The following is a 17101-nucleotide window of genomic DNA, read 5'->3' as shown; positions in this document are numbered from 1 at the left end:
ACCCCGCCATGTAACATGTCAGAAATGCAGCACTTAAAGTGCAGAAAAACACATACACAATTTGCGTCACCCAATTAAAAACAAAAAGCAGGAAAAGCTATGACTTAACAGAAATAAACATTCATCTTTCTTCCTGGACAATAGAACCAATCAGACTGACTTGGAAATGTTTACTAACATGTTGACGTAAAGATGTTAATTTACAAATTTTGCGTCTCATGTTTTTCTCTCAAACAATTCTCCACAATATTAATCCCTGCTCTTATCACGAAAAGAGTCAAATTATTTTAGGTACTTCGCAATTAAATAGCAGGAAACAAACTTCATTGTACTCTCAATTTTTATTCTCCTATTTCAAACATTTATACCAAATCGAAATTGTACATTACCAGTTTAATCAAGTATTTTCTATGTCTTTCTCAATAAACAAATAGTGGTTTCTTCTAAAGTAGCTTCCTGCAATTTTTATACATCATTACATAACTCTTGTTTCTATTAACACTCCACTAAATGTGTCAGAGGAAATCTATATTTACATTATTCCTGGGACTTGTTAGGACCATAGGACAACAGACAAAATAAAATGGTTTGTGTTTTTCCCCTTTTTTGGTTCTCTTCCTAAACGTCTTATGTAACTCCTACAAATCTTCCCCTACTCCCCCACCCTCCTCAACAGCATGGTTGAATGTTTGTGTAAAGCTACTCACTTCACTCGATTGCTCCAAATCAAATATTGAGAAATTTCAATTAAAAAATGTTTTAATCATTTCAGAACCTCTTTAAAAGCGTTTGGATTTCAAGACCTGGTTGAAACTTGTTTAGATGAGGGGAAAATTGATTTTTGCTTGTTTCTTCCAAAACCATATTCGAAACTTAGGGGGAAAAAAAGTGTTTTTAACACTCAAATTTTGTGAAAAGTTCATTAAAAATCTTTAAATTCTTTCAAATCTCATTGCAGCTTTGATAGAAGAAGTTGTTCCAAATTTCTCTTTCCCTCTTCAATGCTGTCGTTAAACATACAACAAAAAAATAAATAAAATAAACTCTAATTCCAAACGGAGCTCAAATAAGAAAGTGAATAAAGTGGTTAAACTTCCTAAGGAGGCGGTGAGGTTATCTATCCCCAGCCTTGGTGAGGAGTTGGGACCACTTTCTGCTGCCATTCCCTGTCTCTCACAGACTCTGAGGTACAAACAGGGGCACAAACTTCTCCCCCTCTCTCACATGATTTAAATAACCCTGATAAACTCTTTCAAAAAGGGGACAACACCTGGCAAAATTTAACTGGAACTTACAGCGGGACATTCAACATCACTTTCCCGTATTTTTTTCCGGATTTAAACAATTTTCCGATTAAAAAAAAAATTCTCATATTTTTGTTTCACCGGGAGCCTAAAAATTGTTTGCTTTAGCCTCCTTCCAGCAGCCATTGTACATGTGCTGCACCTCCATCTGTGTTGTTCCAAAGTGCGGTTGCCGCTCAGTCCCCGGGAATGAACTACACGTGCCTCCACAGAAAAAAGTACTGACAGAATTCCAAGACAACGCTCGCTGGGTTCCAAGGCTTCGTATCTTGGCAAATGCTGTTCCAATTTGGATCGGCTCGGAGGTCACAAATGACTCGCTGTGAGTATTCCTGGGCCCTAGTGTACTGGGCCGCTCCCCCTGTTCCAGCTTTCCAACCTTTGAATTTAAGTGCGCGGGACCTTACAGATCGCTGCGCAGCCGTGCACCTTACAGGGAACAGTGCCTACAACCCTCCGCGATCTCTGCGCTCCTCCAATTTGGGCCTCTTGCACATTCCCGATTTTAATCGCTCCACCACCGACAGCCGTGCCTTTAGCTGGCCACACTCATTCTACCATCCAATACAAGAGGCAACCATTGTTGCCCCAGGCGGTCTGAATTCTTCAGCAGACAGATGTGCTAATTGGATAGCAAAATACTGCAGATGCTGGAAATCCGAAATAACAACAGAAAATGCTGGAAAAACTCAGCAGGCCAGGCAACATCCGTGGAGAGAAAAAAGAGTCAACGTTTCGGGTCAAACCCTTGACAAAGGGTTTGACCCGAAACGTTGACTCTTTTTTCTCTCCACGGATGTTGCCTGGCCTGCTGAGCTTTTCCAGCTTTTTCTGATGTGCTAATTGGGTTGGCCTGCAGAAAGTGAGGTGCCTCAACATTTCTAAAAATATAAACCTGATGCCAGAATTCTGATTTTCAAAGGTAAGCTCCAATTTTCCCCACTTTTTATGTTAAGGTTTTTATTAACTTACATCAGCAACAAGACTCAAACCATAAATCCACCCCGGTGAAATATTTGATTTGGTAAAAAGTAGCAAATAACAGTAAGTTAAACTTGTGTTAACACTCTTCTTCCTTCTGCTAAAATGCTTCCTTGCTTCACCTAGTGATTGAAAGCCTGATCTTACAAACCTATCTGCAGTCGGATCATTTTATTTAAAAAAGCGGATTTACGCACAGCTCAAAATTCACACCAACTTGTTTCTCATTTCCTCTTCTAAAGCATGTCACTGCCATCTGACAGAACATAATAAGAACATAAGAAGTAGGAGCAGGAGTAGGCCATACGGCCCCTCGGGCCTGCTCCGCCATTCAATAGGATCATGGCTGATCCGAATCTAGACTCACGTCCACTTCCCTGCCCTCTCCCCGTAACCCCTAATTCCCGTACCTGCTAGGAAACTATCTTCATTTTAAATTTATTTAATGTTGCAGCTTCCGCAGCTCTCCGGGGTAGCAAATTCCATAGATTTACTACCCTCTGAGTGAAGAAGTTTCTCCTCATCTCAGTTTTGAAAGGGCAGCCCCTTATTCTTAGATTATGCCCCCTAGTTCTAGTCTCACCCATCAGTGGAAACATCCTCACTGCATCCACTGGATCAAGCCCCCTCACAATCTTATATGTTTCGATAAGATCGCCTCTCATTCTTCTGAACTCCAATGAGTAGAGTCCCAACCTACTCAACCTTTCCTCATACGTCAACCCCCTCATCTCCAGAATCAACCGAGTGAACCTTCTCTGAACCGCCTCGAGAGCAAGTATATCTTTTCTTAAATATGGAAACCAAAACTGCACGCAGTATTCCAGGTGTGGCCTCACCAATACCCTGTATAACTGCAGCAAGACTTCCCTGTTTTTATACTCCATCCCCCTCGCAATAAAAGCCAAGATTCCATTGGCCTTCCTGATCACCTGCTGCACCTGCATACTAACTTTTTGTGTTTCATGCACCAGGACCCCCAGATCCCTTTGTACTGTAGCACTTTGCAGTTTCTCTCCATTTAGATAATAACTTGCTCTTTGATTTTTTCAACAAAGTGCTTTCTTACTTACCTGTTGCAGGTAAAACTCGGCAACTGACTCACCTGTCTAGGTTTAATAAGAAGGTGCGGTACACGTGGTATTTACCGATCTCTCCCACCGATTTGAAGGCTTGGTCCAGCCCCATAGCAGTGGCCGGCTGCACTGAGCTGGCCTGCTCTGATTAGCCCCACGGTGAGCGCGGAGTTTCTGTAACACAGGCCCCCAGAACTGTGGCGCCCAAGGAGAAGGAGAGACACACTGCCCTCATCACCATGGGAACCGGCTGAGCAGTTTCGGGGCCAGGGATCTCCAAGGTGAACTATGTGAAAGAATAAGTTGATCCGGTGTGGGTAGGGTCCAAACCTACGCGGTGAGTTAGGATTTCCAATCCAACACCTTTACCACTCGGCCACCACAGCTGCTGGGAGCTGGCTGAGCTCAGCTCCTCTACAGCTTCTGCCTGCAGCACGTGGAACTTCCCAGAGGGTGACACAACCGACAGGTCACCCACTCCCTCATCATGTGGCCGCTGCCCCAACTCTTTTGTTGATTTCCAATTGGGTTCGGCTCACAAACGACTCTCTGTCTGGATTCCGGGCCGTTGTGTATTGGGCCCCTCTCCTGCTGTCCAGTGGTCCTGTTCTCTGCGTGGCCTTTGAATTGAAGTGCGTGGGAACTCAGGGATCAGTGCGCAGCCGCGCACCCTAGAGGGAACAGTGCATATAAGCCCCTACACTGTCAACCCACAACATTATATAAACTGAAAGGGATTTCACTCCTTTAGTGTCCAATTAGTCTGCGACTACAGGGACAGGATTCTGCCCGTCAATGCCCAGTATGCAGGGAGCTGCCATGATTCTTTCATCTTCTGGTTGTCCAGTGGCCCTACACTCCTTCAGAATCATGGGCAAAGCACTGGCTGGCTTCTTGGAGACAAGGGGTATCCAATATTATCATGGAATTAATCAGCAGGTCCGGCAGCATTTGTGGAGAGAGAAACAGAGTTAACGTTTCAGGTCTATGACCTTTCATCAGAATCTGTTCTGACGAAATGTCAAAGACCTGAAACGTTAACTTTGTTTCTCTCTCCATAGATGCTGCCTGGCCTGCTGAGTATTTCCAGCATTTTCTGGTTTTATTTCAGATCTCCAGCTTCCGCAGTATTTTGCATTTGTTCCGATATTATCATAGCCGCTAAAAACATCAAAAAGGATCACCATTGAACCGGAGAAAGGCTAAAATGAGGGTCATATCCAGACTTGAATTATGTGAACAGGCCACTGGCATGCTGAAAGTTAGATTCGGGTGCCTAGATCAGTCTGGGGCTTCCCTCTAGTATGTTCCCAATTTTGCCCTGCTGTGTCCTCCACAGGCCTGGAAATCAAGATTCCTGAGGAGGACTGAAAAGCTGAACTCCTTGAGACAGAGGAACCTGGACATGAGGAGGACACAGCAGGGTCACAAACTAATGGAGAGACTTTCAATATTATAGATATCCTATCCTATAATAATCAGGATGCTCTACATAATTTAAATCTACAACACATCAGAACACTCCATTCATCATTGTAATCAAAAGTTCGACTATGGTCTAAAGTCCAAAAAAACACATTTTTTCCCTGTTCCACTGCAATTTTAAATTTCCAACAAAACAAACATGAACACCATCAACATATTACAATCAACAAAAAAGTTTCTGGGATTTCATAACTGAAAAAACACTTTGTTTCACCACTGTACACTCCTCTTGTGCCCTTTCCAGTTTTCCTTTGTCCTATTGGAGCCATGTACAGTACTCACCTTCCTGCATGCTGGTTCTGCTTTCCAGCAGTCCAGCTTTAAATCCTGCAGCTGCACCAGAACAACTTGCGCTACCTACTCATGAATTTTTCATGACTCCCAGGTGAATTTCACCAATTGCTGGTGGGACTCACACCTTTTTCCTGACCAGCAATTTTCTAATTAATTGATTCAGGATTTCCAATGGGGTCAGCATTGGGACCATAGTGTGGGCAGAAGTCTCACCACACTATACTTCCGGCGGTGGATTGCAGGATTTAGAATTGCGAGGTCTCATTTTTTTCTCTAGTTTTTCCATCTCCACTTTATTACTTCTGATGACTTTCTTTTCTGCACCAGAGCTTCTGAAATGCCCTCCCTTTTCCTCACCTGAAGTTTCCCTCGGCTGTGGTGGATGTGATGAAATATTCCATTCACCACTGCCTGTGACTGAGATCGGTTTCAGTGTCATTTCCCTTCCCCCAGACCTCATTGTATTGTGTACTGGAATGTGCTGTATTGTATACTGGAATGTGCTGGAATGTGCTGTGTGTAGGGCTCCGCCCATACCTGGCCCCGTTTGTAAGCTAGCTTCAGTCTGGCCTCAGTCTCCAGAAGGAAGACATCTCTCTCTCTTACGTGTTACTTTCTAAGTTAATAAAAGCCTTGTTTTTGTTCTGCTAACTTCGAGTCTCGGAATTATTGAGGCACATCAATTTTATTAACTTATTTTTCAACACTATGGATCAACTCCTGAAACCCGAACGTTTGGATTTGGATCAACATGCTCCGGACGCATCAGCACGCTTCGGACACTGGTTTGAGTGTATGGAATTCTTCCTGGACAATTCCGCAGCCGTCAAAGACGCTACGGACGCTGCGAGGATGAGACTCGGAATTCTGCGGAATTGGGTAAGCCACCGGGTTTACCCCCTCATCCAAGACGCCGAGACGTACCTGGCCGCCTGCGACATCTTAAAGGCGCATTACCAGCAGCCTACGAACGAGGTGTATGCTAGGCACCTGCTCGCTACCCGCGCACAGCGACCTGGGGAATCGGTGGAGGAGTTCCTAAGCACCCTGAAAATGCTTGGCAAAGACTGCAAGTGCCGAGATGTAAAAGCCGCAGTGTACACTGACGAGCTTGTTCGCGATGCCTTCATCACAGGCCTCAGCTCCACTTACATCCGGCAAAGACTGCTGGAAAAAACGGGGTTGGACCTGAAACAGGCTGCGGACACCGCGCGATCCCTGGATGTGGCCCAGAGAAACTCGGACGCCTACTCTTCAGCCCGCGCCGTCCACGCCGCCACATGTGCACCGAGGGCACCGCCATCTTGGAAGGCATCTTCCCCGCCCGACAGCCCGACACCGGCTGGGCCCCGCTCTCCCCCCAGAAGCCCTACGACAGCCGCGACGCGTCAGGGACCCAACTGCTACTTCTGCGGGCAGCCAAAGCACACCAGAAACCTGTGCCCGGCGAAAGGCACCACCTGCTTTAAGTGCGGTAAGAAGGGGCACTTCGGGAAGGTGTGCAGAGGGAACCCCGCCGGAAAACCAACCGCCGGAAAACCCGCCACCGCCGCGTGTGCGGCCATCTTGCCCGACCTCGTGGGGTCCGCCATCTTGTGAGCAGACAGCGTGGACGCCATCTTGTATCGATCAGGGCCCTACAGTGGCATCGGTCACAGGGGACCAGACCAGGCCGCACCCGCTATCCAGATCAATGGTGGACATCGAGGTAAACGGGTGCCGGGTTAAATGCTTAATTGACAGTGGAAGCACGGAGAGCTTTATCCACCCAGAACTGGCACAACAACTCTCCCTAAAGGTGGTCCCTACTCAGGGTACCATCTCTATGGCTGATAAAACCCAGACATCGACCATTCTGGGTTACTGCACGGTACAATTGTGTGTTAACGGAACTGTATATGATAATTTTAAAGTATTAATCATGAAGAACCTATGTGCGAGCGTGATCTTGGGCCTGGATTTCCAGTGCAACCACCAAAGCATCACGCTCAAGTACGGTGGGTCCCAGCCGCCCCTCACAGTGTGCGGTCTGGCTACCCTGAAGGTAAAGCCGCCTTCGCTATTCGCGAACCTTACCGCTAACTGCCGGCCAATAGCGACCAAAAGCAGGAGGTACAGCTGGCAGGACAGGCGGTTTATCGCGACCGAGGTAGACAGGCTCCTGAAAGAGCGCATTATTGAACGCAGCAACAGCCCGTGGCGCGCCCAAGTGGTAGTGGTAAGGGGTAGCGAGAAGAAACGGATGGTGATCGACTATAGTCAAACGATCAACAGGTACACCCTACTAGACGCCTACCCGCTACCCCGCATATCAGAAATGGTGAACCAAATCGCCCAATACCGGGTGTTCTCCACCATCGACCTCAAGTCAGCGTACCACCAGCTCCCTATCAGACCAGAGGACCGCCCGTACACCGCCTTCGAGGCGAACGGACGCCTCTACCAATTCCTCAGAGTCCCCTTTGGGGTGACGAATGGGGTCTCGGTCTTCCAGAGGGAGATGGACCGCATGGTCGATGACCACCACTTGCAGGCAACCTTCCCCTACCTCGACAACGTCACCATCTGCGGTCACAACCAGCAGGATCACCACTCGAACCTCGAGAGGTTCCTGAAAACCGCACAAAAACTCAACCTCACCTACAACGAGGACAAGTGCGTTTACAACACCACGCGCCTCTGCATACTAGGCAGCGTGGTGGAGAATGGGGAAATCGGGCCAGACCCCGACCGATTGCGCCCCCTACGGGAGCTGCCCCTGCCCAACACTCCCAAAGCCCTGAAAAGGTGCCTGGGGTTATTTTCTTATTATTCTCAATGGGTCCCCAACTACTCCGACAAAGCCCGCCCCCTCTTGAAAGCATCCTCTTTCCCGCTCTCTGCTGAGGCCCACGCCGCCTTCAAAAGCATTAAGCAGGATATTGAGCGGGCCACGCTACAGGCAGTGGACGAGAACACTCCATTTCAAGTGGAAAGTGATGCGTCTGACTTCGCCTTGGCGGCCACCCTCAACCAGGCGGGGCGGCCCGTAGCTTTCTTCTCGAGGACCCTCCAAGGGCCCGAGATCAGACACTCCTCTGTGGAAAAGGAGGCCCAAGCCATCGTGGAGGCAGTGCGCCACTGGCGCCACTACCTAGCCGGCAAACGCTTCACCCTACTTACCGACCAGCGGTCGGTAGCGTTTATGTTCAATAATAAACAGAGGGGGAAGATTAAAAATGATAAGATTCTTAGGTGGCGGATCGAGCTCTCCACCTTCGAGTACGACATCATTTACCGGCCAGGGGCCCTTAACGAATCCCCTGGCGCCCTCTCACGAGGGATGTGTGCCAGCGCCACCGGGGATCGGCTACAGACCCTCCACAACGACCTCTGCCACCCAGGGGTCACGCGGCTGTTCCACTTCATAAAGTCCCGTAACTTACCCTACTCGATTGAGGAAGTTCGGTCCCTGACCAGGAACTGCCGCACTTGCGCTGAGTGCAAGCCTCGGTTCTACCGCCCAGATAGAGCCCACTTAATCAAAGCTACACGGCCCTTTGAGCGGCTCAGCTTAGATTTCAAGGGCCCCCTCCCGTCCGTCGACCGCAATGTTTACTTCCTGAACATTGTGGACGAATACTCCCGGTTCCCATTCGCCTTCCCCTGCCCAGACATGACCAGCGCCACGGTCATTAAATGCCTCAACAGCCTGTTCTGCCTGTTCGGTATGCCGAGCTACATCCATACGGATAGGGGGGCGTCCTTCATGAGTGAAGAGCTACGCCAGTACATGCTGTCCAGGGGGATCGCCACGAGCCGTACCACCAGCTACAACCCCCGGGGTAACGGCCAAGTGGAGCGAGAGAACGGGACAGTATGGAAAGCAGTCACTCTAGCTCTAAGGACCAAGGGCCTCCCTATCTCCCGCTGGCAGGAAGTCCTCTCGGATGTGCTCCATTCGATACGGTCGCTATTGTGTACGGCCACTAATGCCACGCCTCATGAACGAATGTTTGTCTTTCCCCGGAAATCCACCTCAGGCGTATCCATGCCGTCATGGCTCTCCACCCCAGGTCCGGTACTCGTGCGAAGGCATGTGAGGGGCCACAAGACGGACCCTCTCGTGGAGCCAGTACACCTACTCCACGCCAACCCCCAATACGCATATGTCCGGCACGCCGACGGAAGGGAGGACACCGTGTCCATAAAAGACCTCGCCCCAGCCGGCATCGACAACAACCACGGCAATAGCGGCAACGACGATCACAGCAACTCTTACCCACCCACTACTCTTTCATCACCCCCGGAAGAACACCGACCAACGGCACCCCCACCAACTACCCCTCCAACAACCCTGGCGGCACCCCCGGCAGAGACCCAGGAGGCTACCGGGGACACCCAGCCGACACCCGCGGCACCGCAACAGCCACGTCGGTCGCAGAGGACTATCAAACCCCCGAACTGACTAAATCTATAGAAGGGGTGAATGTGATGAAATATTCCATTCACCACTGCCTGTGACTGAGATCGGTTTCAGTGTCATTTCCCTTCCCCCAGACCTCATTGTATTGTGTACTGGAATGTGCTGTATTGTATACTGGAATGTGCTGTGTGTAGGGCTCCGCCCATACCTGGCCCCGTTTGTAAGCTAGCTTCAGTCTGGCCTCAGTCTCCAGAAGGAAGACATCTCTCTCTCTTACGTGTTACTTTCTAAGTTAATAAAAGCCTTGTTTTTGTTCTGCTAACTTCGAGTCTCGGAATTATTGAGGCACATCAGTGGACAGAGCCCTTGATCTTATCTATACCCGTTTCCCATGCCTCTGCTCTCGGCCTTCTCACAACAGTAATAGGTCCTACCCCACAATCGGAACTTTCTATCCCATCAGCCTCTGCATTTGTTAGATGATTTTCCATAATTTGCAACACAATCCCACCACCAACCACGTCTTTCACTCTCCATTTAACTGGGACCATTCCCCCCAGAATAGCCTGTTCATTCTTCCACCACCCCAACTTCCAGCTGCCCTTCCATTAGCACTTTCCCATGCAACTGTACAAAATACAACACCTATCAATTTACCCCTTCCCACACCATTGTCCAAGGCCCCAACCACCTCTATTGTGTGAGATAGCATTTACATGTACGTTCTCCAATCTAGTATCCTGTGTTCACTGTTCATGGTGCAGTCTTCTCTAAATGAGTATAAACTCTTTGTTAGAACACAAAATATTTGGCCTACTGTTTCTCTTTTTAGACTCTGATGGACCTGCTATGAGTCATGCTTACTCTGGTTTTATTTTGATTTCCTGCATTTGCAATTTTGCCTTTATTTGTTTTCTTATATGCATCTTTTCCCTGCCTCTTCAATGCCTCATTTAGCTACTTTCACTCCCTTTTAATGTGGTTTTCATTGTTTCTCTAAGGTAAACGTTAAATATCATCCACCAGTTCTCGGCTCTTTCCACCTTTTCAGGTGCCGTCACTTAGCCTATTGGGCTAGATTTTCCTCCAGTGTGGGTTTGCCTGCAGCGGAGGGACTTGCACCCACTGCTGCAGCCCTGCTGTAATGCCGCCCTTTTTCCCTGAGTCATGGCTCATTGTGCACATAGGCCAGGCACCCTGAGACCGCTCTGTCACCAAGAGGGAGCCTGCCGCAGTAAAGGAGCAAAATGTCAATGATGCTGCAGTGGGACATTCACTACAGCACCAAAAGGAGCAGGAGGCACAGTTAAAGGGGCAAAATAGCTTCAAATAAATGTTTAAAAACCTTTTGCAAGGCTTTTCACGAGCTGACCAACCTCTAAAAAGAGGTAAGAGAATACTTACGTGAGGGAGGGGAGCCTACTATGAGGCACTCTCCACCTCTGGCTGTTATTTAAATGGGTCAGGGCAGGCAAGCATTGTGAGGCTGATATCTCTGCAGCGGGGGAGGAATTTATTGCTGTACTTGTAAACACCAAGAAACCAAAAGCTTTTTTTGTAAAAGCAAGTGAACATGCCTACTGCTAATGTCTCCAGAAAAAGAATTGAGGACCTGCGTCAAGTTGAGACTATGGCAAAATTGAAGATGACCTGACACAAGTCACATCATTTTCTTAGAGGGATAACCTTCCGAAGTAATCTCCCCCCCGCCCAACCTCAACACTAAGGGATAGAGGTAATTCCACATTCTTATATGGTGGTCAAACAAATTGATAGATTACATTTATACTCATTCGTTAAAAGAAAATAATTACTTAAGGCTGAGGAAAATAAATGGCAGGAACAAGGCTCCCTTAAGGGCTCAAAGATAAAATCTCCCCCTCTCAGCCATCTTGGCTCTAAATTCGATCCCCGGTTTGTCCTCAGTTAACTGGTTCCAATGCCAATTGCCAGGGGTTCAACGGCATTGCTACAATTGGTTTCAGTGTTCTTCAGGTGGACAAGGGAAAACCAGTCAGGGTTACCCCTCCTAATTACTACACAGTGACCCCTACTACCAAGTGCTTTTATATATGGATGTTATGTGGAATGAGCTCTGCTGTCATGGCTCCCAAAGTTGAAATGATTGCTGACACTCACTGCCCAAGTTCCCCTGTGAAAAATGGTCAATTCGGCACCTGGCACCTGTGGAATAGTACGGGAATCAATGCCTTCAGAAAGGGAGGGGAGGGGGCAAAATATCAGAGGGAAACAAAACAGCAGCAATAACTTTCATTCTACTTACTTAATCATATAGCTTTCATTAAATATGACATATTATTTTAACAGATATAGCAATAACAGTCTGAATAAGAAGATTGAGCTGGTTACTGTTGACTGACTGGAAAGTTTTCAAAGAATTGAATTCACTGTTTTAGATTGCTTTCAGAATTTGAACCTCAAACGAACACTGGATGCTCTGTTTCCAGAATGCTGCCATCTGGGGTTGTTTATTTGCCTTCGGAACAGCAAACTACCCAGTTTAAGCTGAGGGTGCTAAAGTCAAGAGGTCTGCACCCTCGGGAGAAGGCTGCTGCATTGTAAACAGAAAAGTAACGGCACACTCAGCACAAACATTTAATTTATGATATGCATGCAGTCTTACTTTATGAAATTGAAATAAATGGTTAACTTTGGAACCATTTCTGAAGTAGCTTTGTTTAAATAAAACAGACTTCAATCACAATTGCTTTCCTCACATGTCCGGAGCTATCAGATGTTAGTACTACAGAACAACTATATACTTGATTAATTGAAAGACTATTGGCTGTGAAGGGTATAAACAATTGTTTAAACAACTATCTGCTTTTTGATCAAAGTGAATATTAATAGACCTTTTAACTCTGTACTATTAAACAACAATCAAGTTTAAAACAGAAACAGCAGTGAAGCAAAAGAGACTCACCAATGTCCAAAGTAAAATCCAGCAAAAGGTATTCATATGAAATATCAGTCTTTGTTTCAACTTGCGGTCTCTTCAGAGTCGAAAATATTTTGCCAGGGCTACTATCATCAGGCTCTTCCAGCTTTCGTAACCCACAACCCATGGCAGGATCTGCAAGTAGTCAGATTCAAGAGCTACTCATGAGTTCTGTGACTCTGATTTCAACAAAGGGCAGTTATAATTTCTGTTATGCCTTCTGGCCTCCATAAATCCTTAAGTCAGTTAAAAGTGAAACTGGGCCCCTGAACTCACAAAAACAGGAGAACTGTTCCTCTGCATATGCTCTTAAAGCCATATGTCGCTTATTTGCGTTTTTCTTCACTTGAAGCATAAACCCTGTATACATGGTGTTAAAAGTTAGCTACAACCATTAATGCTGCACACATACAGCTCCACTTAACACAGCCTTTCATGCCACGTCAGTCTGCACTAAGGCCCTTAATAGTATAACAGTGGACACAAGCTTTCTGTACCCCCCCCACAGACTTAAACTGGGTAATTAACAAGTAAACAAAAGGCAAGAATGAAACTTGGATGGAATTACCTGCGATGAGAAGAAGTGCTCTGGAACCAGTCAGATGGCTGTCCAAACAGCAGATGAAAACTCCGTCTGAAGTAGAAAGTTCCAAAATGGTTGTAGACTAAAATCATTTCCAGAAAGGAAGTAAAATCCCTGAGAGGAAACTGTTTCTGGCATCTGAGAGGAATGGTTAACGCACTGAGAGGTTTAGATTCTGCTGAAGTCATTCATTTGCAGATCGAAGCATAGTTCCTGGATACTTGGAAAACCACGTCAAATCAAGAGTTTGTTTCAGGAAACTAATTTGCCATGTATAGTAAGAATAAACTGATAAAACTCCATCAAAACAGTAAAAAAAATTATAATAGTTTTGTCATGGTTTCATAGAAAGAACTTCTTTGTTAAAACTTAAAAAATAGTGGATTAGACATATTGAACTATAGAAGCTTTCTGAGACAATACTAAAATTAATTCAATTTTTTTTTGGAGGATTACAGTATTTGTACCAGTTTTGTACTTTTCATAAATCAGGAAATCAAAGTGTAAAGGAGAAATGCGTGTTGATGCAATTCCTTAATCATCACAAACAGAATCATGCAGAGTGTAAGGATTTCTAAAATACACATGGAATATGCAAATAAATACAATATTATTAAGTAATATTGTAACACATGCATCAGAATGTCATAGAAATTTAACTGCAACTTTAATTTTCACCCTCTTGAACTGCTTTCCTTTTTAAAATTAATCAGAGATATCCTCCCGCACAAGTGCTGCTTATCTTGGGCAGAATGCAGTAACAGAGTGAAAGTCACAGATTTGTGTTTGTTCAAAAATTAGAGCCCTGATTTTGTGATTCTGTGTTGGTAGCAAGGAGGGCTTGCCTTGACAAATTTTTCTCCTCCTCCACATTTCAATAGGTTCCCTGTGCATGAAAATCAGGATCAGGATGCCTGGCCAGCAGCATGATTGGCTGGGAGATGGAAATCTAGCAAGGCAGCAGCTCTTAAAAGGCTGCTGCTTGCCATTAAAGGGGTGGGGAATTTTTTGTGGTGATGAAAGTTACACCAGAGGTGCATGCATGCATCCAAAAGTATCAGGAGGAGTGCCAAAGTAAGTGTACTAACTATCAATTATTTTACTACTTGGTCATAGTTCACATGGACCAAACCAAGTTTTTAAGGTGTAGCACCCTCACAGAAATAGCATGCAAAGCATAGGGACAACCTTTTCCTCTTCTATATACAGGAAACTTTGTGCTATCCGGCACCCACGGGACCGAGCTGCTGCCGTTGCCTCAAAACTTCCGGATAGACCAGCGTCAATGTTATCAGATAGGAGCTTTTCATCTCCGTATCTGACAACAAAGACTGTTGCTTAGCAACAGCTTGTCAACACTCAGCCCATGGCTTGGAAGCGTCTCTGAAGCTGTTGCTAAGATACAGAGACACCTTCCAGAGCCTGCCGTATCTGACCACAAACACTGTTGCTCAGCAACAGCTTGTAAACACTTGGCCCAGTAGCTTGGAAGCGTCTCTGAAGCTGTTGTTAAGCTACAAAGACGCTTTCCAGAGCCTACCTGTGAAAAGAATGCTAGGAGAAGAAAAAAAACCTAACCAAAACGGCTGCTGATTTCTGCCGTTAGATCGAAGCTGCCGGACATTCAACCTCCGGATAGCACAAAGTTTCCTGTACTCTCTTATTGCAGAAAAGCTGTAAACCACAAAAGTTGCTAGCACTGTGGCACGTAATTGTTTGAAGGTATGCTGTGAACCAACACTGCAACGAAAACTGCTCTGCATGCTGTATTAGAGTGAACACAGGAAGCATGTAGATCAGCCACAGGGGTGGCTGTTTGTATGTTCTGGCAATTTCTAATATCTGGATGTCTTGTGTTTATGACCGGAATATTCCGGGGTAGTATTGGGCGCGATTAGAGGCGGGTCGGGTGGGAAAGTTGTTATTTTTGGGAGTGGGTCGGGAACCCGCTGTCATCACGCGCCTTCCCTCCAGACGCTTCTGTCAGCGCAGACCCGACCGGCAGAGGTGGGCAACCCAATTAAAATTATTAGTAGCTAGTTGTCAGACCCTTAAGAGTGGTTTTAACCTTACCTTTTAAATGTTACTGGATGGTCACAGGAAACCCGTTGCACAGGAACCATATCTGTCAACCTGAGGCAGGAGTTCAGTGGCCATTGCTCCAGCAGATTAGTTGACAGCATCAAATGTACAGTAAAAGTTCCTACCTGACAGATGATCACTTTCCTCGACAGAATCTGTTTCTCACTGCATTTCCAGCATAGATTCTGCAGGCTGCAGTCTTTCCAGCAAAGTCTCCATCCAATGTCACCTCATTCGAAGAACTCTCTCACCATTGACAGATTGCTTCTGTCATCTCTACTTCACCTGCCATCTATTCCATCAGCATGGATGCCATTTACACTGTCTCATCTTGGTCCTCAGAATCTGACCACGATGAGCCCCCACACCAGCAGCACCAACAACACCACCAACCTTCTCTGCAATCACCTGAAGCTGCATAGAACAGAGGGCATCAGCACCCGAGCACATTGCTGCCCGGGAGGCCAGGGATGGCCTCACGATGGCCAGATTTACTTCACTTGATGCTGTATACCCATATGGCTGCCACATGATGTGCCAGGTTGGCACCACCCCACAGCAACACCATAAAGCATCCCTGCAATGACTAAGTCATTCCTTTCACACACACAACGATTGCTGCCGTTATCGTTACGTCTCACCATTCACTGCAACTCACTAAGCCACTTACAAAGGTGCACACAAATCTGTCCAAGACCGGAAGGTGTTGAAAATAAAGATTTTAATGTTTGACAGCATATTAACGGAAACTTTACATAAACATTGGATAAAACACCCAAGTGGCTACCCTCATGAATCTACTTGCGTATCATCTTTCTCTTCTGCGTGCTTCTATGAGGTGCTAGGCGTGTGGCTCCAGCAGAGGTAGAGGCAGCCTACTCACTTCCCTGCTGCCAAGGAGCTGGAGAGCACCTTGCTGCATATCAGTGGGGCCATGAGGACCCACGTCTATGCTGACATCCCTCCGAGAGAGGAGGTCTATGAGCCTCTGCCATCTATTTTCCATACATAGCCATCTATCCTCCATAGATAGCCATCTATTCTCCAGAGAGAACATGTGCTCCTGTGAGTGGCACATTAGCTGCTCCATGTAGGTGGCCATCCTATCCATGGAGGAGCCTACAGTCACCATCGCCTGCGACACGGTGGTGCTCATGTTGGAGATGGACCCCTCCATTCTCTGAACATTTGCAGACATCGCGCTCGCAAAACATGTCAAAGCCTCCTGCACTTCTTCCTACACCTCCAGGACCACTCTCTTTCTGGATGGCCCCCGAGGCTCAGCGTCTGCATGCAGCTGAGCAGAGCTGGGAGCATCCTGCGCCCTCCGGCGAGGAATCTCCTCTTGTTCACTCGTGAGTTGTGAAATACCTGGTGACAACACTACTCTATCTCACATGGGACCTACCGAGATGTGCGTATCTGCGCTGGTACTGGGTGGGCTTATGTCTGGGGCCTGCGCACCCTCAGAGGCTGGAGGCTCCTCTGAGGAGTCATCTTCCTCTTCCTCCTGGACAGTGGGGGGCTCTTGATGGACCTGTGGGAGAGTAAAGTGATGAGTTAGATATGTCATATGAAGAATGGGTACAGATACCATTATGCACATGATGACCATTCAGTGGCTGCTGACATCAGTGCCCCTATGAGTGACTGATGTATGCCAGGTAAGCTTTATGAGATATTATTCTGTCACCAGGTTGTGGAGATGTCCCCCTCTCTCCATCTCCCACCTCCATCTGCTCGGCGACTCCAGATATTTCCAAAGCAGCCTCCTCTGCTGTTGTGAGGTTTGCAAATGATGGAAGGCCACCGCCGGTTCTCTCCCTCTCCCTCTTATTTTGGGCTCTCTTTTCCTGCAAGGAGGGAAAGAAGAGAAGGTTGAGTGAAAGTGATGGAATGAGTGTAAGGAATGGATGGGTTAGATCTTTAGAG

General features: G+C 46.8%; 1 protein-coding gene across 1 annotated transcript in view; it reads right to left on the bottom strand.

The window, feature by feature from the left end:
* rftn2 (raftlin family member 2) overlaps positions 1–14540 on the bottom strand; it is an 84542-nt gene extending 70002 nt beyond the window's left edge. The window contains exons 1-2 of the mRNA XM_085985803.1: positions 13073–14540; positions 12490–12639 (exon numbers count right to left, since the gene is read on the bottom strand). Of these exons, the coding sequence (XP_085841929.1) occupies positions 12490–12631 (142 nt within the window). The 5' untranslated portion in view covers positions 12632–12639; positions 13073–14540. The remainder of the gene's footprint in view (positions 1–12489; positions 12640–13072) is intronic.
* Between the last annotated feature and the right edge of the window lie 2561 nt (positions 14541–17101).

Source organism: Somniosus microcephalus, chromosome 4 (genome assembly GCF_052327205.1).
Source record: "Somniosus microcephalus isolate GS21.2 chromosome 4, FLI_Smic_1.0, whole genome shotgun sequence".
Taxonomy (NCBI): Eukaryota; Metazoa; Chordata; class Chondrichthyes; order Squaliformes; family Somniosidae; genus Somniosus; species Somniosus microcephalus.
Note: the sequence above shows the minus strand (reverse complement) of the source record. Positions and strands in the feature narration are given on the sequence as shown.